A 25,020-nucleotide genomic window follows, 5' to 3' on the forward strand; every position below is an offset into this window, starting at 1 on the left:
ATTCTTCATGATTTTGTGAGAATATTTCAAAGTTTCAATTACTTAAAACAAACTGTAAAACGTATGATTCTCTATGTCAAAATATTTATATGTTGAGTGATGATGTCAAACAGTATATTTAAATGTTTATCCCGGACCTGGTGCAGCATCTTGCCCCATATAGACTTTCAATGTAAGTGCATTTATGTAAACACAATTTTTGTTATTTCTTACAAACTAAGGGATGAGTTGAAATTATTTCTATGGAAATTGACATAATAAATGATATCTAACTCAGAAAAGTCCTTAATTTGAACAGGAAAAAAATTAAAAAGCTGTAAAGTTAACCTTAAAAATGTATAACTTAAAACTTCAGCATTTAAAATTAAAATATTTCAAAAGACAATTATATGTAATGTTTTTTACATTTATTTTTTACAGTAAAGTTCTAGCAACAACACTTACCAGTTTTTGTTTATAATTAACAAAATTAGTGCTGTCTTAAAGTAATTTTTTGTGAAAAATGCATCAGAAGGTTGACATACACTATATATTCAACAACAAAAACAGTCATTTACATGTTACACAGAGATTTTATTAATAATTGCATATTTATCTCTACAATAACACATTAAAATGATTTTAATATTAACAGTGGTCTATGTACACTGCAAATGAAGCAGATGGATGTAACATTCAGTGATAAACAGCACAAAGATCTTGAACAGTGGACTTGATTAATCTGAAATGTTCATTATTACTGAAGTAAAGAGTTCCTATCTGTTTGTGAATCACTTTATTTGAGAATATCAGAAAAGGAAAGAACTGACTATGTAAAACCTTAATGTAAAATTACAGACCAAAGAAAAGATCTATCGTTCGCGTTGGTGCTAAGGCTGATATCACAATGTTTCGGGTAAGAACGGTACATGTGCGCATATCATACTCCTCTGGGATCTGGAGGGATCTTCTCTTAGAAGTCATTGATAGATCCAGAGCTATTCATCGTCTCCATTATGTGTAGTTTCTGAGGAGGGTTCAAGATGAATTCAATGCTGCATGTGTCCAACAACATCTCCTTCTCTTGTATGTCCATCAGGTTTTACAGTCAATCTGAATCCCCACTAGCAAGACCAAGTCTCTCAATTTCCAGTGGATCTTTTACCTGTAAAGACAAACAAATGGAAGAATGAACCTATGAGATGCAAAAGATCAGGGGTTTTCAATCTTTTAAATGACACGGACCCCCAAATATGATCATCCTCATGTGAGAGACCCCATCCTAAAAATTTAAAAAGGCATCTGTACAGTTTCTTGTATAAAAGACCCAATTAATACAGTGAAAGATTCATATTATAAATGTCTAAAATATTACCTGTAAAATATGTAGTTTCTATTAACTTTCATTATTAAATTCAATATAGTACTGTTAAACTGTATTTATTTATTTACTCATTTATTTTAATATAACTTACTTACTTTCTTTCTTCCTTTGTTAATTTACTTATGAGAAATATAGCCCAATAAACTAGCCCAATGGCCAATCAGAAATAGCCCCAAACTAGCCCAATGGCCAATCAAAACAGCTCAAAACCAGCCCAATGGCCAAACAGAAACATCCCCAAACTTGCCCAATGGCCAATCAAAAACAGCTCAAAACTAGCCCAATGGCCAAACAAAAACAGCTCAAAATTAGCCCATTGGCCAAACAAAAACAGCTCCTAACTCGTCCAATGGCCAGTCAGAAACAGCCTCAAACTCGCCCAATGGCCAAACAGAAACATCCCCAAACTAGCCCATTGGCCAAACAAAAACAGCTTAAAACTAGCCCAATAGCCAATCAGAAACAATCCCTAACTCGCCCAATGGCCAATCAGAAACAGCCTCAAACTCGCCCAATGGCCAAACAGAAACATCCCCAAACTAGCCCAATGGCCAAACAGAAACATCCCCAAACTCGCACAATGGCCAATCAGAAACAGCCCAAAACTAGCCTAATGGCCAATCAAAAACAGCTCAAAACTAGCCCAATAGCCAATCAAACAGCTCCTAACTCGCCCAATGGCCAATCAGACACAGACTCAAACTCGCCCAATGGACAATCAGAAACAGCCTGAAACTCACCCAATGGCCAATCAGAAACAGCCCCAATCTAGCCTAATGGCCAAATTAAAAACAGCTGAAAACTAGCCCAATGGCCAATCAAAAACAGCCTATTCCAAATATCAAAACTCAAAATATGCCACTCCCATATAAAATATTGTACAGTCACTGTTATGCATTATAAATATTTTCAACTACAAAATCACTATATAGAAGTAATCAATGTATTCAAAAAGGAGCTCACAGGAGCTCAAAGGCACTTCCCCTCCCTTACAAAAATCACCATCTAGCACAGCTTTATAATTGGTAGAATATAACATGAGCAAATTATTACAATACAAGCATTTCAGTCAAATGCAATTTTTGCAATATGTCAAACCATTAATCAGCTGTTAAAAAAAAAAAAAAAAAAAAAAAATCAACTTGCGGCAAGAATTTAAATGTAACCTCATTCTGTGGGAAATTTTGTCATCTAAAATGTATTCATACATTTTTAAGTGAGTTTCAGGTGTCCAAATGCTATTTTGGAGGAGTCACAGACAGCCGCAAACCAGATACTGAATCTTGATAATAACATCTTACTCAGTTTTTTTCCAATCCCTAAAATCATTCAATTGAATCATAATATCTTCTTAAATCTTCCTATCTATCTTAAAACAAATCATCATACCTGCTTTGTGGCTGTCAGGAGGAGCTAAACATTTTCTTTAATTTGGAGAAAAAGCCCTCGTCTTTCTGTTTGTGCCCTGTCCCAGTCTGATTACCGCCCCCTCCTGGACAAAGACAGGTACTAGTTTTAACATGACCGCCCCAGATTGTAATGTAGACTTGACTGAACTACCACTACCTGCAGTGGTGCTGGTCACGCCATTGACGGTTCCCTCCACATCAGTCTCGTCCTCTGCGTAGCTCATCATAAGGGCTCGTTGTCGGTCTGTCAACATCCTGGACAGAAGACAAATGGATGGATCAATCATTTTAATGTTCAACAGTGACATAAAACAAGTCCTTTTATCATATGTAGGAAGTCTTACTTGGGGACTTTGATCTTGACATGGACGTAGTGGTCACCGTAACCATAGCCGCTAACTCGCGGTATACCTTTACCAGAGAGCCGGATCCTCTGGTCAGTCTGGATTCCAGCTGGGATCTACAAAGTCATTCAATCAGTAAATGTTCGTTTACATGTGTAAGAATTTCCTAATTAGTATTATGGCCATGTTAACATCACCAAGATGCCCCACCGAGAGATTGACGGTCTCGTACAGTCCTTGCGCTCTGACCGTGCCACCCAATATGGCCTGAGCCACAGAGATCATAACGTCAGAGTGGATGTCAGCGCCATCTCTCCTGAAGATCGGACTCTTCTGGACCTGAGAACATAAACACAGATAATTAGCGTGGTGTACACAAGATGGATCTGGGATTACACAGAATCACAGAATGTTCCTTCTTTATCCAGTTAATTTAATAGAAACAGACACTTCAGTCTTCAGACTTATCTGGCAACAAAATTCTTGTATAGGGACAGAAAGCCCTGGCAAGAGCACACAACAACACCCTAGTATCCAAATAGAAAAATGTAGAAAATACCGAGATATACACCGTATATCGCCATTTAGCCAAAAAATACCGAGATATGATTTTTTGGCCATATTGCCCAGCCCTACCTCTATCAGCTGATCCCTAATATATCTGCTGATAGATGCCTGCTTTCAAACACTCCAGTGTGTATCTGTGTAAGCGCACAGTGAAGAGTGTCAAACATGTCCATTTATAGCATGTTCTTGAAGCATTGATCATTGTAGCCAATCACAGACATATCTGTTGAGCGCATGAACACAATGGCCAATCAGAGGTGTTTAAGAATCCGCTCAACAGCACTCAAAATGTTAGGGGGAAATGCTGGTATCGTCACATTTTTAAGTTGGTACTTTTGACAACCCTAATTGTTAACAAATATTAGTGTCATTAGAAACTTTTCTACTGCAAATTATAAATGTTTGGAAAGATTTTACTGATACAACATAAAATAGTAAACTTTTTACATTTATAATAGCAGTTATCAGCAAACAAAAATAATGATCAAAATGTCTTAAAATAAATATTAGTTTAATAAGTATAAACAATTAAATATATAAATATATTTATAAAAATACGGTTTTATTAAATGCAATTTGCATTAGCAAAACAATTAGTGTAAAAATGTTATATTGAAAAATGATCATCATTTTGGAAACGTCTTAGTATTTGGTTTGTTTCCTTTTGCTTCAATGACAGCAGCACTTACACTAAGGTTTAATTTCATTTTTATGCCCTTCACTCACTAACTTCCCTCCGTCTCGTTCACTCAGATGTACGTCATTGCTTACGTCGCATGAATCCCCACTTCTCGCGGAACCCTTGCAATGGGTTTAAATAGAACGCAACCCTTGATCATTTGTGGGAAAATTAATTGAACAATACGGTGTCTAATTATTTTCCAATAAACGCACAGCTAAAGTAGTTCCAGGCAGGTCTTGACTGCATTACAGTTCCATATCACTTCGCCAAAATATTTCATTCATTTTAAAGCCTACAACATCAAAAGAAGCAAACCCCACAAAACTTAAACTGACCATGTAAGCACTTAACACATGCTTATAGGCTTCCTAAAACCTTTAATGCAGTGATATACTCACTCTGAACGTAATAAAGATCTCTTTCTTCCCCACAGGCATTCGGACCGTCTGCCCATCTTCAATTCCTGAACAACACAGTAAACAAAACCTCAAACTCAATAACTTCACTGAAACCTGTCTCACTTCACCTAAGATGACCGGCTAACTCACCAGCAGGAACGGGCACCGTGACGGTTTTCCTCTGTTTGTTCTGTCCCGTTCCTCGACATGCTGTACAGGGCGATGTAACGACAGAGCCCCTTCCGCCACAGCGTCGGCAGGTGGACCGCATCACAAAAGGCCCCGTGTTCACCGTCTCCTACAAGGACAAATGATACATGTTGAGTTATTGGGTGCTTCTAAATGACTTTATGTGTCGAGGGCGTCACTAACCATGCCAGTCCCGTTGCAGTTCCCGCAGTGCTGGACTTTAGATCCGGGCTCATGGCCTCGGCCGTCACAGCGCTGACATGTGCCCTCGATGTTGACGGTGATCTCCTTATTCACTCCTTTGGCAGCTTGAGCGAACGTGAGCTCCATGACATACTGTTAATAAACAACAGAGTGTTTATGGGTTGTCTTGAGCCGTATGACAGCATCAACAGTCGGAATCACGCAATCCAGGCATAAAAAATAAATTTATTGTATAGAGGGGAATGTCACAGAATTTCACAGTTGACCACCACTCAAATCTGATTGGCTGCCTTCACACTCAGTTGGAATACATTAGATATCTACAGAAGAGACCACATCTGACCTCTTGTGGCTGATCGAAGATGGCATTGAAATCCCCGAAGCCTCGCGCTCCAGAAAACTCGCCAAAGATCTTGCGGAAAAGCTCCTCGGGGTCAATGCTGGCCCCTCCGCCCCAGTACTGCTGATGTCCCGCGCCGGCCTGACCCGCATTAAACCCGGCAGAACCATACGTGTCATACTGTTTCCTCTTCCCCTCGTCACTGAGCACCTGAGGAAAGCATCAGTCCAACAGAAACTCATTATTCCTTCTGGACTCGGATATATTAGAACAAGCTTTCGTAGAGAAAGGCTTCAAACCTCGTAGGCCTCAGCCAGCTGTGCAAACTTCTCCTTAGCTTGAGGGTCTTCTTTGTTAGTGTCTGGATGATATTTCTTTGCCATCTGAGTGGAGAAAGAAAAAATCATGGTCAAAAGCCAGAAATTACACCGGGGCTAGTTGTCACACACTTTACTCCGGTGAATATTTTGTCTAAATTTACCACAAAAAGCTATTTAACACATCCATTGTTACTACCCAGGAAAAGAGATCCACAATAGTATTAAAAATTAATTTAGTATTAAACGGTTAGTTCACCAAAAAATGAAAATTATCCCATAATTTACTCATCCTCAAGCCATCCTAGGTGTATATGACTTTCTTCTTTCAGCCAAACACAATTGAAGTTATATTAAAAATATCCTGACTCTTCCAAGCTTTATAATGGGAGTGAATGGTAACCAAGGTTTTAAAGCCCAAAAAAACACATCCATCCATCATAAAAGTAATCCATACGGCTCCAAGGGGTTAATAAAGGCCTTCTGAAGTGAAGAGATGTGTTTTTGTAAGAAAAATATCCATATTTATAACTTTATAGACCATAATCACTAGCTTTCAGTAACGTCCGTCTGAGTGTTCATGAGAAAGTCGAGTTCCAACGTATGACGCAGGATGTAGGAGTATCGTAAGCTTAGACACCTCTCGCGGTTCAAACAAATAGGGCTGGGCAACAAACTCAAGCTAATCTTCTCTTATATTGAAATCCTCCGACATTTCTCTTTAAAATGTATCATTTTAGACTTCTAATTAATTCTAATTTGTGACCGGTGTTTTGTTTTTGCTCTCTCATCTGCGCTTCTATGTTCGTCATTACGTCATGCATCAGGTCAGAGGTTACTCTTCCGCCAGAATCAACTCGCGTACAGAAGCCAGTGATTCTAGTTTATAAAGTTATAAATATGAATGGGTTTCTGTAAGAAAAACATCGCTTCACTTCAGAAGGCCTTTATTAACCCCCTGGAGCCGTATGGATTACTTTTATGATGGATGGATGCATTTTTTTGGACTTCAAAATCTCAGCCCCCCTTCACTCCCATTATAAAGATTTGAAGAGCCAGGATATTTTTTTAAGATTTTTTCTATTGTGTTTGGCTGAAAAAAAAAAGTCATATACATCTACAATGGCTGAAGGGTGAGTAAATTATTTTGGGTGAACTATCCCTTTAATAGCTGTGACAACTAGCCCTGGTCTATATTTAAAGCAAACTCAGACTAGTCAGGCGTCTTACCTGGTAATAAGCTTTCTTAATCTCCTTCTGCGTTGCCGTCCGTGGAACTCCTAAGATCTGGTAGAAGTCCTGTTTTCTTGCAGGAGAGCTGGTGTGGAACGACATCTTGCACATGAGATGAGAAGATCGACCCACGGCTGTGACACACAATAATATGATTGCTTATGTTTTCAATTATGAAGAGCATATTTACTATGGGTTTATTACAGTAACAACTACAGCATTTCACTTCACAGATCACTTAAACAAACCCTTACTAAACCCTTAATTTTTTTTAGAATTTGTTTAGAAATATAACTGTTGAGTCCTAATTTAACTAATTTATTAGAAATATATGGGTTGTTTTCAAAGAATTAAAATACCATTGTTATTATTATGAATAACACTTTACTAAATATCAAGGAAATTCCACAAAACATATGCAAAGTATAATTTCACTGTCTACATGACCCAAATTATTACAAATATTTACCATGGTAACCACAGTTTTTACATAAATAAATAGTGTGGTGTCACCATGGAACAATAAATATTGTCAGATGATAAAAACATGGTACAATTATGCTAAATGGTATATGTAAAAAACAAACAAAACAGCAACAAAAACATAGTATTATCATGGGACTTTCTGATAAGTGAATCAATTGTCATCGATCTAAACATGGTGAGGAGAAGAAATTCAAGGTTTGACCAGTGGTTATGATGATTGTGTTAATTTAGGTGTTAGTTATTATAATGAATAACGCCAAAACTATGTTTACTACGGTAAACTTCAGGTCAGGTCTTTTCTAGGAACCAAATGGAAACAAACAGATCTACAATGGTAAAACTGAGCAAAACATCACAACATTCCCATCACACTATGGGTTATTTTGAAAATGATTTCATTATTTTCTTTGTAATAATAAAGCATGCAGACTCATAAAGTGTCTTTACTAGTGCAGCTGACAGTCACTGCTGAACTGCAACAAGGTCAGAGAAGATTCTGGAAACTGGGCCAAAACTGGTCTGTGATTTCTCATCAGATCCAACCTCGTATTTACTCATTATCGATTAGGCAGTTGTTGATCAAAGTGATTACATGTATTGATCAGAGTTCCAGTTTGCTTTCTGACCTACATGTTGCAACTAAGCGTATATGGTTACATCACCATGTCATGTAACATATGAACCTGAATCTATATAAATCAGACCAGAGCTCATTTTTAACGCAGAGTTAATAGTTTGTATGGAGCTGGATGCTCAGGCCTTTCTATCTCACCTGTCATGCCTCTCAATGTCACCGCATTCCCGGCTCCTCCGCCCACCCCGCCGCGCGCTGTCCAGATCTGCCGGCTTGACAGCGTTGAGAAACTCCTGTAGGCTCCATCCGCGCTGGATATGAAGGTTGAACAGGCCCGTCTGTGGCTGGAGGACACGGCCACTGTGATCCAGCGTGCAGAGCTGCGAGCCGCGGAACACGCCATCTTTGCCACTCACTTACACGAGAGCGACTGCGCATGTGCGAGTGGCACACGCATGCGCATTACAATTAAGAGGGAGATTCTTTGTTAGCTTGACCATTCCATAGTATTGCTGTGGACTGAAATAGAGTGGACGGTCTCGTGAAGTTGCTGTTTATAAAATTTATAATAAATTGCACTTAAAGGGTTAGTTCACCCAAAAATGAAAATTCTGTCATTAATTACTCACCCTTATGTCGTTTCAAACCCGTAGACCTTCGTTCATCTTTGGAAGACAAATTAAGATATTTTTGATGAAATCCGAGAGGTATGACAGAAATATGCTTTTAAGGACCAGAAAGGTACTAAATACATCGTTAAAATAGTCCATGTGACTGCAGTGGTTCAACCTTAATGTTATGAAGCGACAAGAATATTTTTTGTACGCAAAAACAAAACAAAAATAACGACTTTATTCAACAATATCTTCTCTTCTGTGTCATTCTCCTATGCTGTTTATTTTCAGCACTTCCAGAATTTTCATTTTTGGGTGAACTAACCCTTTAAGAGGAATTTATTTTAATGTATCTCATCATTAAACACAACTCATTATATACTGAAATACGATACACAATGCAAAGCCAACATATTTAAAAATGCATTAAACAAGCATATTCAAGCAAGCAATTCAAGATCATGATAACTTTGGACTAATTAATAGAAAATAAAAAGAGCAAGAAAACACTTGTGGACTGAATAGACTAATAAAAATCTAAAATAAAGTAAGCCAACATAACAAATTAAAAGTACAGTGCATCACATTTCTTATTTGTAGAATATACAAATATAGCTCAGAAATCAGCCTGCTATTTTAGACTCATTTGAGATATTTACCAAAAAAATGTTATTGTTGTCATTAAAAATTATAAAGTTTTTTTTTTTTTGCCTCAGTTCGTCTCAGTGAAATCAGAATCTATCTATCTATCTATCTATCTATCTATCTATCTATCTATCTATCTGTAATATAGTCACCGACTGCGTTTTTATTTCGCAGACATGACATAATGCTGCGTGATTTACTGAACCGCCCCCAGTGCGAGTTTATGATTTGTAAATCAGCGTTTGAGCGCAGCGAGACGCGTATCGCGCGCGCCAGCTCTGCGTCACATAAACGCACTCATTCAAACGCACGGATCACAACACCGAGACACCCGGAAGGTTCAAACGTCCGACCAGCAGTCCAGAATGAATCGCTTTAAAACGTCCAAATATAAGAACACCACTCCCAAAATCCCCAAGAAAGATGTGAGTACAGCCTCGTTGCACTTCAGACCTAGCTGGAGAGCGTGTGGGGTTATTGTGCGTCTTGTGATTTGGGCTCCGAGCAGAAGGAGTGGTGCAGATGCACTAATGATGTCTTAACTTCCTCTGTCCTCAACTGAAGCTTGATGTACTTTAAAATGCATGATCTTAAGGCATTGCGTACATATGAATGTGTGTTATATGAGTAGTGATGACGCTGTGATTTCATGCTGAGTATGTTATGAAGATGCATTGAATATACAGTTGTGTTAACTTGATACCGTTTCACTCTGATCTTGCTGGAAGTGTATTAGTATTTTACACTGCCATAAATGCATAGTGCATTCAAAGATGCGCACATGACACTAAAATACATCATTTAGAAAAGTAGGAGAATAACAAATGCAAAAAGTTAACGATATAAAAGGTTGTGCATGCAAAAACTTTTGGTGACCAGATTCACTGAAGCCCTCAAGATGAAATAATTGAATCAATTCATAGTTACTTTAATCAAAAGTTAAATATTCTGATTGATTTTGAGGTAGTTAAATTAATTAATGATTAAATATGGCCTAAAACAACAATTAAATGTTTTTTTCAATACTCTATGAGAGAGTATTACGCTTTTTTCCCCAAAAAAATTTCACTGTGAAAACAAGTGTATTTCCAAACGTAATTTTTAATAATAAAATGACAGATTATATACTTCAAACCTTGATTTCCAAGAGTTTTTTTCACAATAATTCAATGTTTTTTATTTAATATTGCAAAACAAATTGGTGCATTTCAATTATTGATTTATTGAATTACTGATTTATTGTTTCAAAATAAGGGTATGTTTACACGACAACAATGTACTAAGAACGGAAAAGTTTTTTTCTTTGCGTTTTTCACATACAGACGACAACCTTGTCAAAATGACCCCATTCACTCACATGAAGCCATGAAAACGACTAAAAACTAGGGCTGGGACAATACATCTCTTCTCGATTAGCGATACAAAGAAACTGTAACGATTCTGCTATTTTCCGATGTATCGCGATTCTCTCTCGAATCGATTCTGAGCATAGCTTTAACAGCAGATGGCACTACATGCTTTAGAAACACCCGCACTCTGTCTGCTTCCAGTTCCTTACACACGCCACTTAAACCTAAAATAATCATTCATAAAGTTCAAAAAGGTTGAAGCGAATTACAAATTTCGCATTCTGAGCCGAGGTGCAATATATTTAACCACTTACATGACTCACGCGAAGGCACGAGCGCTCTCCAGCACTCTTCTTCGTGAGCATTTGAGTGTGCAGTTAAAAACCAGCCTAGAGCGCCATCTGCTGTTAGAACTAAGCTCAGAATCGATTTGAGAGAGAAAATAACAGAATCGATCCAGAATCATTGTATGTATCGAGAATCGATGTATTGTCCCATCCCTACTAAAAATGCTGTATTATTCATGCCAGGCCAGTAGATGGCGATGTCATTTGTAAAGAAACTACACAACTATAGACTGAACACGTAATACACATGCACATGATGTCACTGTTTTCACAAATTCGCGTTTTTGTAGTTTGCATGGAGACGATAGCGGTATCGTTTTCAAAAATTCGCATTTTGAAAAGTTTTCAGACCCCCAAAACGCTGTTGTCGTGTAAATGAACGACCAAAACGCATACAAAGTTTTTAGTTGAAAACGGTGTCGTGTAAACGATCCCTAATTCATAATTTATTTCATTCTGAGTCCTTTGGCACATTGGTTTGTTATCTTGGCACTTTTTCACCTGCGCACATAGTTTTTTGTTGAAACAACTAAAATTTTGCATATCCAAATCAGATTGAGTGCTCTGCAGTGATGCAGTAGACAGATTTTTCTTCATACTAGACTGTCAGCAACAAATAAGAGCTCCTGTTTCTTGTCGTCATATGTGGTGGTGTTGTTAAATAACAGCCCTGAGGTTCACAGACCTTCAGTGTGAATTCTTCACATACCTGAACTTTATATGATCACCGACGCACGTGTTTGTGTGTTCATGTGTACATACGGCAAATGTAGAAGACGTGATGTGTGAATGTCATTGCATTGTGTTTGAACTTCTATTTTTGCTGTAGTTCTGTATATTTCTATGGCATTTCTGTTGAAGAGTAATTGGCTGGTTAAGTGGATTTACTTGTTGTAGAGTTAATGAAAGTTATCATGAGCATTATAATGTTTGAAGTGGATCTCATAACAAATGTCAGTAGGCCGGAAAGTTATTTTATAAATCTGTAAGATCTTACCTTCATGCTGTGAAAACACAAACCAGAAGACAGAACACAATAAGCTCAGTGCTGAAAAGGGGCGGATTTACATACAGTCTATAAAGTCAAGTGTTATTTATTTGGTCACTGTTGTGAAATCACATCTGCTGTTATACTTATCAGTCATATAGCACTGTGATTTTCATCTGGTTTTGCTTCACACATTGCTTCACACACAGATCACACATTTAAATTTTTATGTTAACATATTAGGTGGATAAAGGCATTTCGATCTCATTGAGGCGTTGAACATGGGAGCGTGTTTTTCCAAAGTTTGGGTCAACGTGTGTATGGCAGATATTATTTCATTGTTGTCATTGGTGTTCACCTTTACCTGATGTCTTATTTCTGGAAGAAACACAATGTGTAAGTCACATGACAGGAGGTCACACTGTTAAAGACTGAAAGACGAGTTTGTGCTGTGAGGACATTTAGCTGAGCGTCCGGATGTAAAGGGCTGACTAATGCAGCTGTAAGTGTAAGATGAGATCTCATCTTTTTTTGAAAGAAATTAATACTTTTATTCAGCAAGGACACATTAAATTGAGCAAAAGTGACATTACAGACATTTATAGTGTTACAAAAGATTTGCATTTTAAATAAATGCTGTTCTTTTGAACTTTTTAATAGGCTATATTAAATAATTTAATAAATATGTATTACATAAATAAATACATAACATAAATGACATTTTAAAATGTATTAAAATAGAAAATTCCCTCCTTCAACGTAAATCTGTGTGCAGTTTTATCGTCCAGCATGCAGATGATAATTGTGAATGTGATATGGTCAGAACTGGAGGGTTTGGTTCTGGATGTCGGGTTTAGAGTTTCATTTGCATGTTCTCTGTGCTTTTTAAGAAGCTAGAAGGCCTTATTTTCATATTTTATTTATATCTTGTGTTGTAATGCACTGGTTTGTCACCTCATCGTTGTGTAGGAGTGTCTGTGTTTCTCTGCAATCCCTGGAGATGCAGCACGAGAGCATGTGTTTGTCTCAAAGGCCTGAATGCTTCGAGATAGTTGTCCTTCTGAGTGTCTTCTCTGGTCAGATTCGTGCTGCTCGAACACGTTCACTCTCTGCGTGTTGTTTCTTGTTGACATTCTGGAAGGATTTGAAACCATACAGCTGCTCTTTGCAGGAGCTCTTCTGCATTTCCTCAAGTGTATCTGCTGCTTTGTGTGTGTGTTTGCGCGCCGTTGGCTGGAGAAAGTGCTGCGTTTCTATCCGTTTCCTCTTTCCTGTTTGTGATGATGTCAGTTGTAATCAGTGTCGTCTTTTGTCAACATCTCAAGGCTTTTGGTGTAATCTGGTGTTATTTTAGTATTATTTATATACTATTATAGTATTTATTACTATTTTAAATTAGCTTGTGCTTTCAGTTTTCATTTTAATTTTAGTTTCAGTGATTGTGATTTTGTCTTTTTATATTTTTTTAATGTTTATATTTAGCTTTATTTTATATTTATTTATTTTGTTCTATTTAAAAATTGATTAATTGGTTGATTGACTGTATTATTTAAAATAAGATTTTATTTTACATTAATTTTTAGTATTTTTAAAGTTTTAATTTGACATGCTTTGTTATATTTTAGTATATTTAGTGTTAGTTTTTATTTTAAAATTACTTATTTCATATGATTGTATTATTTAAAATTAGATACATTTTTAGCGTTATTTTTATATTTTCATTTTAATTTATTTTATGTAGTAATTTTATTATTGTAAAATTACTTATTTTAATATTTATATTTGTATGATTTTCATTTTTAATAAGTTTTTAATTTAAATTTATTTATTTTAGTTTTACATTGATTTTCATTTTTAGTAAATTTTATTTTATATGATTTATATGTATTTTTTTTAGTAAGCTTTTATTTTAAAATTATTTATTTAAATGTTGCATTATGCTATAAATTTTAGTATTATATTAGTATTTTTTTATTTTTAAAATGACTTTTTTCGTTTACATTTATTTCAATTTTTAGTAGGCTAAAAATTGATTTTAAAATTAGTTATTTAAATTTCATTATTCTTTCATTTTTAGTATTTTCATTATTTATTTATTTATTTATTTTTAAATTACTTTATTTTACATTTTATGGTTTTAGTATTTATAAAATTTTACTTCTTTTATTTTTATGGTTTTATTATTTATTAGGGATGCACAGATATGAAAATTTAGTCCGATACCGATAATTTTTTATGTTTGAAAGCCGATAACCGATATATTGGCCGATAAATCTAAATCCAAATTTTTATATAATTTTTGAGAGCCTAATTACAAAAAAGTCATGTCCCAAGCACACAGTTATAATGCTCTCATGAACTTGCGCCGTACATGTTGAATCTGTATTTTCCTTTTTGAAGTGATTTAAATCGTATTTCAAGCAATTCATAACCATCATGGTGGACAGTGCGCATCTGAAGTGTCTCAGCTGAAGGAATTAATCCATTATTTATCGGCTATATAACGATAGTATTAAAAATGAACATATATCAGCCAATACCGATATTGTAGCCGATATATCATGCATCCCTATTATTTATTAACTATTTTCATCAACTCACAAACCCCCTGCAGTTCCTTCTTCATTTTAAGATGCCAGCTGATTTAACAACACCCCTGTCTCTCTGTTCAGGGCTGGATTGCAAACGTACGAGGAGGTTCCTTCTCTTCTCAGGGCAATCACATCAAATCCAGCTGCAGTCTGGTGGCCTTCAACACGGATCAGGCTGGTACGAACCCTTGATTCTGCATGTCTGTCTGAACATCTTCACTATCACCACTGAACATCTGAGCACCTCTGATAACGTTTGCACACTAAACCTGATGCCAGATCAGATTAAACAACAGCAGAACCAGTCTGTCTTGAGTTTTGTATACAGTGTTTTTATCGTAACCTTGTTTATTCTGTCTCTGGAGGAGGTGGGATGGTTGGCCTGTCTTCTGTGAATGCTGGATCTGACGGGAAGTGGACCGTGACCCAGATTTCATGCCATGCTGGTAAGACACAATACTATAGGTCCAACTAACATGCTTAACTTCATTTAGAGCAAAAATAGATGTCTGTGAGGATTCCTGGAGTAAATAAAAGCGCTGTTTAGACGCTGTCAGATGCAAATGTAACGGTTCACTAAAAATAAACCCATATGACTTTGTCCTAATTCTCTTTCCAATCTTTCTGTCCCAGACCTCGTGACCGACTTGGACTTCTCTCCGTTTGATGACTACCTTCTGGCAACCTGCTCAGCTGATGAGACTGTAAGTCATGCTAAAGCACTGATAATTTTGTGTTGCTCGCCTGGTCCACTGCAGCTTATTCTGAACAAAAACATGAGTGACATGTAAAGTGACCAACCACGTTTAGGGGCGGGTACATCTGAAATTTGATAGCATAATACTCAGTAAAATGACAAACCACAATATATAGTAAGCTATATAATATAATATCTTGCACCATGTAAGCACATTACCTTAAATCTCTGAATGTTTTCAATAATATGAACATAAAAAAACCTATCAAAACCAGTGATTATTTTTTTTTTTTTTTTTTCCTGGTATATTGATATAAATAAACCTAGATGTAAATATAGACACTTTGTGTATTTACTTAGGTCACTTGTGTAGTTAATAATAACTTTTTATTTTATTTTATTATTTTATTTTATTTTTATTATATTATTTTTAAATGTTATCATTTACTGATTTTTAAATGTATTTATTTATTTAGTTTTTGAAATTTATTTATTAAAATAATTTGTTTTTTAATTCATTTTAATGTATTTTATCTATCGATCAATCTATCGTTCTATCTATCATTCTATCGTTCGATCTATCTATTGATATTTCTATCGATCTATCGTTCTATCCTTCCATCTGTCGTTCTATCTATCCTTCTATCTATCCTTCTATCTGACGTTCTACTTATTTTGTTTTATTTTTTAATTTATTTCTAATTTTTAAAAAAAAAAAAAAAATATATATATATATATATATATATATTTATTTATTTATTTATTTTTTTTTTTAATTTTATCATTTACTTATTTTTAAATGTATTTACTTATTTAGTTTTTGAAATTTATTTATTAAAATATTTTTTATTTGTTTTTTAATTAATTTTAATGTATTGTATTTACATTTAATTTTGTAATTTATAGTTTATTTATTTATTTTTTGTTTTGTATTTTGTTTTTTTTTGCTGGTCCACTAAACCCATAAATTTATTTACAGGTTGCATGAGTTTAGTTTGAATTGGAAAGTTGTTGTTGTGTTTTTTTTTTTTTTTTTTTTTTAAATTATTATTTTTTTTATTTTTTTTGGTTCAGTCTTTAAGAATGTGCTTCATTGGCCATCAGCAACATGCTTTTGTTGAGCTGTTTTGTCTGTTCAACTCAACTACAGAAAAGCAAACACACACATCACATTTCTCTGGAGGTATTGTTATATCACCTTCTGTAAATAGCATTTTTAGCAGCTGTAACTCCACACAGATGTTCAGGAGGTTGGCAGACGGCGCTGTCACTCAGGTCGGGTTTTTCTTTCTCGCGTTTAAAGCCGTGATTTGAAAGCTCAGCAGAATGAAGAGACAAACGCACACGAGGCTCTTGATGAATCTGTCTGCTAATGCCTTCATATCTCTGCACAGCTGGTCTCCACCTGACATCTGCTCCAGTGTATGTCTGAGTCAGTGGAGTTCAGTGTTTAGTATTCCCAGCACAGCACGCTCAGAGTCAGACCAGTTCCGTTAGGGATATTTCCCATGGTAATCGTGGATTCTGCCAAAATACCATGGTTACTTTTGCTTCAGTTAATCTGCTGTAAATTGGTATTAGCCGCTTAGAAAATAAATAAAATTGACTGTCTGTCTGTCTGTCCATCTGTCTGTCCATCTGTCTGTCCGTCTGTCTGTCTGTCTGTCTGTCCTCTCCGTCTGTCCTGTCCTGTCCGGTCTGTCATGTCATGTCCTGTCCTGTCCATCCCTCCCTCCATCCGTCTGTCTGTCTTGTCCGTCTGTCCGCCTCACTTTCCTGTCCTGTCTGTCCTGTCCGTTTGTCCTGTCTGTCCATCTGTCCTGTCCGTCTGTCCATCTGTCCTGTCTGTCTATCCTGTCCGTCTCTCTGTCCTGTCTGTCTGTCCTGTCCGTCCGTCCGTCTGTCTGTCCTGTCCGTCCATCTGTCTGTCCTGTCCGTCCGTCTGTCCTGTCCGTCTGTCCTGTCTGTCTGTCTCATCCATCTGTTCTGTCCGTCTGTCCTGTCCTGTCTGTCTCGTCCATCTGTCCTGTCCTGTCCGTCTGTCCTGTCCGTCTGTCTGTCTGTCTTGTCCGTCTGTCCATCTATCCTGTCCTGTCTGTTATGTCTGTCTGTCCTGTCCTGTCCTGTCTGTTTGTCTCATCCATCTGCCCTGTCCATATGTCCTGTCCATCTGTCCTGTCGGTCAGTCCTGTCTGTCTGTCCATCTGTCCTGTCCATCTGTCCTGTCCTGTCTGTTATGTCCCGTCCATCTGTCTGTCCTGTCCGTCTGTCCTGTCTGTTTGTCTGTCTGTCTCGTCCATCTGTCCTATCCTGTCCGTCTGTCTATCTTGTCCATCTGTCCTGTCTGTCTTGTCCGTCTGTCCTGTCCATCTGTCCTGTCCATCTGTCCTGTCTGTTATGTCCCGTCCATCTGTCTGTCCTGTCCGTCTGTCCTGTCTGTCTCGTCCATCTGTCCTATCCTGTCCATCTGTCTGTCTTGTCCATCTGTCCTGCTCATCTGTCCTGCTCATCTGTCCTGTCTGTCTTGTCCATCTGTCCTGTCTGTTATGTCCTGTCCATCTGTCTGTCTTGTCCATCTGTCCTGCTCATCTGTCCTGTCTGTCTGTCTCGTCCATCTGTCCTATCCTGTCCGTCTGTCTATCTTGTCCATCTGTCCTGTCTGTCTTGTCCGTCTGTCCTGTCCATCTGTCCTGTCCTGTCTGTTATGTCCCGTCCATCTGTCTGTCCTGTCCGTCTGTCCTGTCTGTCTGTCTCGTCCATCTGTCCTATCCTGTCCGTCTGTCTGTCTTGTCCATCTGTCCTGCTCATCTGTCCTGTCTGTCTTGTCCATCTGTCCTGTCTGTTATGTCCTGTCCATCTGTCTGTCTTGTCCATCTGTCCTGCTCATCTGTCCTGTCTGTTATGTCCTGTCCATCTGTCTGTCTTGTCCATCTGTCCTGCTCATCTGTCCTGTCTGTCTTGTCTGTCTCGTCCATCTGTCCTATCCTGTCCATCTGTCTGTCTTGTCCATCTGTCCTGCTCATCTGTCCTGTCTGTCTTGTCCATCTGTCCTGTCTGTTATGTCCTGTCCATCTGTCTGTCTTGTCCATCTGTCCTGCTCATCTGTCCTGTCTGTCTTGTCTGTCTCGTCCATCTGTCCTATCCTGTCCGTCTGTCTGTCTTGTCCATCTGTCCTGTCTGTCTGTCCTGTCTGTTATGTCCTGTCCATCTGTCTGTCTTGTCCATCTGTCCTGCTCATCTGTCCTGTCTGTCTGTCTTGTCTGTCTTGTCCATCTGTCCTGTCCTGTCTGTTATGTCCATCTGTCTGTCCTGTCCGTCTGTCCTGTCCGTCCGTCTGTCTGTCTGTCTTGTCCATCTGTCCTGTCCGTCCGTCCATCCTGTCCATCCTTTCTGTCCTGTCTGCCTGTCTGGGACAGCTTTAATTTTTGTTGTGTTTAGGGATTTTAAAAAGACTGTATATAAATTTTCTCGATTTAGCACATGTATTTAGGAATTACCACATTATAGTGTTTAATAATCTCTCTCTCTCTCTCTCTCTCTCTCTCTCTCTCTCTCTCTCTCTCTCTCTCTCTCTCTCTCTTCTCTTTCTCTTTCTTCAGGTGAAACTGTGGCGTGTGTGTGATCCGGATCAGGATCAGCCCAGTAATGCCGAGGTCACTCTGACCCCCAAAGACGGGCGACTGGAGGTCGTTCTCTTCCACCCCGCGGCCTCAGGTCTGCTTGCCGTGGCGTCTGCAAGGGGCGTTCAGGTGTGGGACGTCACACGAGACTCCGCCTTGACAGGTGAACTCACACCTTTTGCATTAATATATACAACCATCACTGCTGTTGAACACCTGTTGTAGTCTTGTCTTTAATTACTTTAAGTGTACACTTAAACCCTATTCAGACTGTAACTGTTTTTCATCTCAATATGCTTGGCCATTTCTGGGGTGCTAGATTTGATTAATTGATTTGATTTATTTTTTTTATAATTTTCATTTATGTATTTGTTTGTTTGTTTATATTTTTCCAATTCATTTCTTTTTTTTAACTAATTAATTTGTTTCAATGTATTTCTTTTTAAATAAATGTATTTTAATTAATTAATTAGATTTATTTTTATTTTTATTAATACATTTGTTTTAATTTATTTATACATTTATTTTATTTAGTTTATTATTTATTTTTATATCGTTTATTTTTTATTTAATTAATTATTTGTTGTTGTTTTTTTTAACATGCAACATGATAGTATTGTATAGTGTTAATTCACATCCAGACTGATTTACAAAGACAAATTTGACAAGGCCCAAAAATCAATTTATTATTTAAATCAAATATTGACAAGTGCTGTAGGTGCACAATAATGAAAAGTTAAAATCAAGTGTCTAAAGTGCTATCTGATCAAACTGCTAAAACCTCGTCCCTTGTCTGGATGCATGACTTTACAGCAATTACAGCCTGAATAATGCAGTTCATGAGGGTTTTGTCTGCAGCTTTTCTTTTGTCTCTGCTGTGTGTTTTTTTTTGTTTGTTTTGTCTCTGTGTGTATTTCAATGTTTGGTTTGATCTGCTGGGCCTCTGGTGGTTTCCAGGGCTGCAATTGTTACAGTCCTCTGGGGTCTGACGTGGAGCAGCTGAGGTAAATGTTTGAACTCAGAAGCACCTCAGAGCTTTGGGCCACGTGTCCCCGGAGCCCCATGATGGCTGCTGGTGCTTCCCAACCTCACATCTCACATCACTGTCTGCCTTCATCCGTTTTCATGCGCTTGTGTCCCCGTTAGCTGTGTTTCATTCACTCCCGCTGTCGTTTTACACCAGACTCTGTCACTTAAAATGAATCCAGTGCCATGGAATCAGATCTTTGAGAAAATGAGAAATTTTGCAATGGCAAGTAGCTAAAATAAAATACGTTTTTTATTTTATTTCAAGTAACAAAAAGTTTTTTGTTTTTTTTTATGGTTTAAGTCTTAGTTAACTATATTAACCCTGGAATTTATTTCTCAATTGTTCTCTCAGGCCCTGTTTATACCTGGTAAGATGAGTTTCGGTCGATCGGATCACAAGTGGACGATGCTAAATACAGGTGTAAATGGGGTCTAAAACATTTTGAGCTTGTCCACTTTCGACCACTTCCAGAGGTAGTTGAAAACACATTTGACCTAATTGTTTTCGTAGTGGAAACGCTCATGTGGTCGAATGTGTTCAAACAGCCACAAAAGACCTTCTACTCTCTTCCTACTGATCTAAAGCGTAAACTGTATGGGAAGGGGGTTAGCCAGCTAAGTAAATCAAACTAAACTTGGTTTGTTGACAAAAAACTTACCAAGCACAGTGTTCTCTCACCATTCCTGATTTCTAACACGCACTCAACGCATTCAGCTGGTCTTGCTGCTGTCCGTATGTTTTTCTGTCGTCTTTGGTCGCGTTCATATGTAAATTGTGCAAGCTTATTTTGACCATTGTATTGCAAGATCTAAAAAAAAAAATCACAAATGTTTAATGAACGATTTGATTGACAGCATTGGTTCTTGAGGCAAAGTTGTTCAGCATGAGGAGATCTATCAAATGATATGCATATTGTGTGGATCTGTGAAACACCACGTGATTACTGAGGTGTAAAACTCGTTAGCGCCAACTTGTGGCCGATTTCTTTCAAAATTCTTACAGACCTCTAGGACCATGAGTCGAACATGACCACCGAGTTTCGTTCCGATCGGCCTCCGTTAACCTTGTCTAATAGGTGCTCAAACTTCATTGGCCGATGGCGGCCATGTTTTTTGAGATACGCCAATGTCCTCATAGACTGTCTTGGACCAAGACCGCTGTTTTCATGTTTTTTTTTCTGTTATAGCACCACCAAGTGTCCAATTGCTGCAACTTTTTTACTGTGAGCTCATACACATGTGTACCAAGTTTGGTGAAAATATCTCCTTCCTTTCTTATAGCCATTTTAGTAAAAGTGGCTCCGCCCACTTCAAACATTTTGGCGTCCGTGAATCGAAATTTCAATTTATTTTTTTTTTAAGTTTTTTGATGATTATTGATATTCAGACTCCAGAGAATCTTTCTGCACTAGTTTGGTTCCGATTGGGTGAAAAAACCTAGGTTTTTGACAATTCAAAATGGCTAAAAAATTTTCATGATGGAAATATTGAAATGGCCAATCGGGTCTCCTCAAATTGAGACCTATCATTTGGCCAAGTTTCAAATCTCTAGCACTTATGGTTTGGACTGAAAAATAATAAAAATCCTTACAATAACAATAGGGTTTCAGCACTACATTCTTGAACCCCTAATAAATAAAGCTAATAAACTATGGTTAAAATCAGTGTTATTTTAGTGTCATTTATATACTATTATAGTATTTATTAATATTTTGAATTAACTTGTATTTCTATATTTTCAGTTTATTTAAATTTTAGTTTGTTTTACTAATTTTATGTGCTTTTGTTACATATTAATAAATCTAAATTTAGTATTTTTTTAATTTTTATTGCTTTAATTTTATTTTAGTTAGTTGCCAAGACAACATTTCCTATTTAATTTTCTAATTTTTCTTATTTTAATGTCTAATTTTCTAACTTCACATAACCGGATCTCTGAGATCTGCTTTGGCATATTACATAAGCTTCTCCCAGTGCATTGATTTGTGCCGCCACACTTCCTTAACGTGTGTCTGTGTGTCTGTGTGTCTGTGTGTCTGTGTGACTGTGTGTGTGTGTGACTGTGTGTGTGTGTGACTGTGTGTGTGTGTGACTGTGTGTGTGTGTGTCTGTGTGTGTCTGTCTGTCTGTCTGTCTGTCTGTGTGTGTGTCTGTGTCTGTGTGTCTGTGTCTGTCTGTCTGTCTGTCTGTGTCTGTGTCTGTGTGTGTGTGACTGTGTGTGTGTGACTGTGTGTGTCTGTCTGTCTGTCTGTCTGTCTGTCTGTCTGTGTGTCTGTGTCTGTGTGTCTGTGTGTCTGCGTGTGTGTGTCTGTGTGTGTGTGTGTCTGTCTGTCTGCCTGCCTGCCTGTCTGTGTCTGTCTGTCTGTCTGTCTATATGTGTGTGTGTGTGTTGTGCACAAATTCCCAGCACTATCATGCTTTTCTGTGTGTGTTCCTCACTGATGTCACGTGTGTTTCCTGTCTGAGAGATAGTGAACTTACCTTGAATGTTTGTGTTGTTGTGACGTGTGTGTGTGTGTGTGTGTGTGTATTTGTGCAGTTCTGGAGCAGCATGCGGATCAGCTGCAGGCTCTGGCCTGGAAGGAAGACGGATCACTGCTGGCTTCATCCTGCAAGGTAAATGCTCTCTACAGCACAATTATCACAGTGTGTCTCACCTTCTGAAGGCTCATAGACAGCAGGAGAAATCAGTGCTGAATGCAAATAATGTGTATGTGAGGTGTAAAGACCGGTTTACACAGAACATGTTTATGCAGGTCAGTGGAACGAAAGAACGCACAAGATCTGTCTGTCTGTCTGTCTGTCTGTCTGTCTGTCTATCATTCTATCTCTGTCTATCATTCTATCTATTGTTTTTTCTTTCTATCGTTTTTTCTATCAATCTATCGTTCTATCCGTCATTCTATCCGTTGTTCTTTCTATCTTTCTGTTGTTCTTTCTGTCGTTCTTTCTATCTATCTGTCTGTCTGTCTGTCTGTCTATCTATCTATCTATCTATCTGTCTGTCTGTCATTCTATCTATTGTTCTTTCTTTCTATCGTTTTTTCTATCGTTTTTCTATCGATCTATCCGTCGTTCTTTCTATCTATCTTTCTATCTATCTTTCTGTCGTTCCTTTTGTCATTCTTTCTATCTAACTTTGTCATTCTATCTTTCTGTTGTTCTTTCTAACTTTGTCATTCTTTCTATCTTTCTGTCGTTCTTTCTATCTTTCTCATTCTATCTATCTTTCTGTCGTTCTTTCTATCTAATTTTGTTGTTCTTTCTATTTTTCCTTTTAACGTTCTTTCTATCATTCTGTCATTCTTTCTATTGTTCTTTTTTCTATCGTTCTGTCGTTCTTTCTATCTATCTGTCTGTCATTCTTTCTGTCATTCTGTCGTTCTTACTAACTTTCTGTCATTCTTTCTGACTTTCTATTGTTTGTTCTATGGTTCTTTCTATCGTTCTTTTTTCTATCGTTCTGTTGTTCTTTCTATTGTTATTTTTTCTGTCGTTCTATCTATCTATCTGTCATTCTGTCGTTCTGACTTTCTATTGTTCTATCTTTCTATCCTTCTATGGTTCTTTCTGTCACTCTGTCATTCTTTCTATCGTTCTTTCTATCTTTGTCATTCTTTCTATCTTTCTGTCTATCTATCTATCTATCCATCATTCTATCTGTCGTTCTTTCTTTCCGTCATTATTTCTAACTTATCTTTCTATTGTTCTTTCTATCGTTCCTTCTAACATTCTTTCTATCATTCTGTCGTTCTTTCTATTGTTCTTTCTATCGTTCTATCTGTCTGTCTTTGTCTTTGTCTTTCTGTCGTTCTTTCTATGGTTTTTTTTCTCACTTTGTCATTCTTTCTATCATTCTTTCTTTCGTTCTTTCTATCTATATTCATTCGTTAATTTGTTTACATATAATTTTTAATGTTAACATGTTCATTTTTATACATGTTATGTGTATTTCTGGGAGTTTTCTGGGAAGTATTTGGAAAGGTATGCATTTGCCATCACAGACAGTAGCACATTCTCACCAATAGATGTCGCCAAAGTGTGTGTTTTTCCCCCATCATGCTTCTCATCACTGTGGATTATTACACAGATTGGCTTTATTAGCGGAGCACATCATTATCATGTCCTCAGGAGTGAAGCTCATAAACTCTGCCGGTCACTGAGGTCTGTCGAGCTCCTGGACTGAACACTGTTTGTTAGTCTGAGAGGATGTGTATCAGTAAATCTGATTTGAGGAAGCTTATTACATCTGGCCTCAAATTCAGCCTTTGTGTCTTTTACTTAATGTTAATTATGCGTCAGCACTTGTTCATTATGGAGAACAAACATTTAATATAGTCAAATGTGTCAGTATGATCAACCTATTGTGTCTCATTTGAAACATTAAACCACAGTGTCTTTTCCTCACTGCAGATGTGTTTCTATTTCTGGACACAAAAGGTTTGCGTTTGGCAGGAACAGTGTTTTGATTGAGTTTATGGAAAGAGTTTGTTTAAATCAAGTGGATGAATATGTACTGGACTGAAAAATTGATGGTTTGCGGTGTTATATTTTCTCTCAAACCTTCCTACTGCATTCAGCATATTAGGTAAAAAACATCAGATTGTTCCAGAGAGATAAATATTTAGATAAATATTTATTTACATGACATCATTGACACCACATTGAAAATTTGAAGGTTCTTTTAAACCTCAAAATAAGCCAAGTTTTAGTATTTCGAAGTCCGAATGACATAATGTCTTCTAATAGGAGCTGAGAGCTCAAAGCATACCTGAATTTATCGGCTTTATAGACTTTGTAGTGTTTGAAGTATTGCGGAGAGAGGAGAGTTCAGTTCTCACCTGGCCCCCGGGAGCCCGGCGCCAGACCCCCAGAGCGGCTGATTTAGCACCCTAGGGGAGGGAGTCTGACCTGGGTACAGAGAGGTACGCTCACCCGCCCCTGCAGGAGGAAATGGGGAGCAATCCATAAAGAAATAATAACATGCTGCAGAGCTTTTCCATTAGCCTGTTTAATGCTCTCAGAGGTGCAGAG

The 25,020-nt window shown here is 37.4% G+C and overlaps 2 protein-coding genes across 4 annotated transcripts in view; one reads left to right on the forward strand and one right to left on the reverse strand.

The window, feature by feature from the left end:
* Window positions 1-552: 552 nt before the first annotated feature.
* dnaja3a (DnaJ heat shock protein family (Hsp40) member A3a) lies at window positions 553-8,585 on the reverse strand. Of its 2 annotated transcripts, XM_051889644.1 has the most exons (12): window positions 8,305-8,585; window positions 7,044-7,180; window positions 5,796-5,879; window positions 5,500-5,706; window positions 5,136-5,288; window positions 4,914-5,061; window positions 4,764-4,828; window positions 3,327-3,455; window positions 3,117-3,232; window positions 2,930-3,027; window positions 2,753-2,855; window positions 553-1,144 (listed from the first exon to the last, which is right to left on the reverse strand). In XM_051889644.1, the coding sequence occupies exons 1-11, from the start codon at window positions 8,507-8,509 to the stop codon at window positions 2,767-2,769; spliced, it is 1,431 nt and encodes a 476-aa protein (XP_051745604.1). In that variant the 5' UTR covers window positions 8,510-8,585; the 3' UTR covers window positions 553-1,144; window positions 2,753-2,766. The 2 variants fall into 2 exon arrangements, with proteins under 2 accessions (XP_051745604.1, XP_051745605.1); XM_051889645.1 differs by lacking the exon at window positions 2,753-2,855 and having other exon boundaries at window positions 8,305-8,582.
* Window positions 8,586-9,611: 1,026 nt separating this feature from the next.
* coro7 (coronin 7) overlaps window positions 9,612-25,020 on the forward strand; it is a 165,756-nt gene continuing 150,347 nt past the window's right edge. For both annotated transcript variants that reach the window (XM_051889638.1, XM_051889636.1), the window contains exons 1-6: window positions 9,612-9,790; window positions 14,722-14,818; window positions 15,006-15,086; window positions 15,274-15,344; window positions 18,937-19,120; window positions 22,526-22,602. In XM_051889638.1, coding sequence (XP_051745598.1) covers window positions 9,731-9,790; window positions 14,722-14,818; window positions 15,006-15,086; window positions 15,274-15,344; window positions 18,937-19,120; window positions 22,526-22,602 — 570 coding nt within the window. In that variant the 5' untranslated portion in view covers window positions 9,612-9,730. The remainder of the gene's footprint in view (window positions 9,791-14,721; window positions 14,819-15,005; window positions 15,087-15,273; window positions 15,345-18,936; window positions 19,121-22,525; window positions 22,603-25,020) is intronic.

The sequence above is a fragment of the Ctenopharyngodon idella genome, chromosome 3 (genome assembly GCF_019924925.1).
Source record: "Ctenopharyngodon idella isolate HZGC_01 chromosome 3, HZGC01, whole genome shotgun sequence".
Classification (NCBI taxonomy): Eukaryota; Metazoa; Chordata; class Actinopteri; order Cypriniformes; family Xenocyprididae; genus Ctenopharyngodon; species Ctenopharyngodon idella.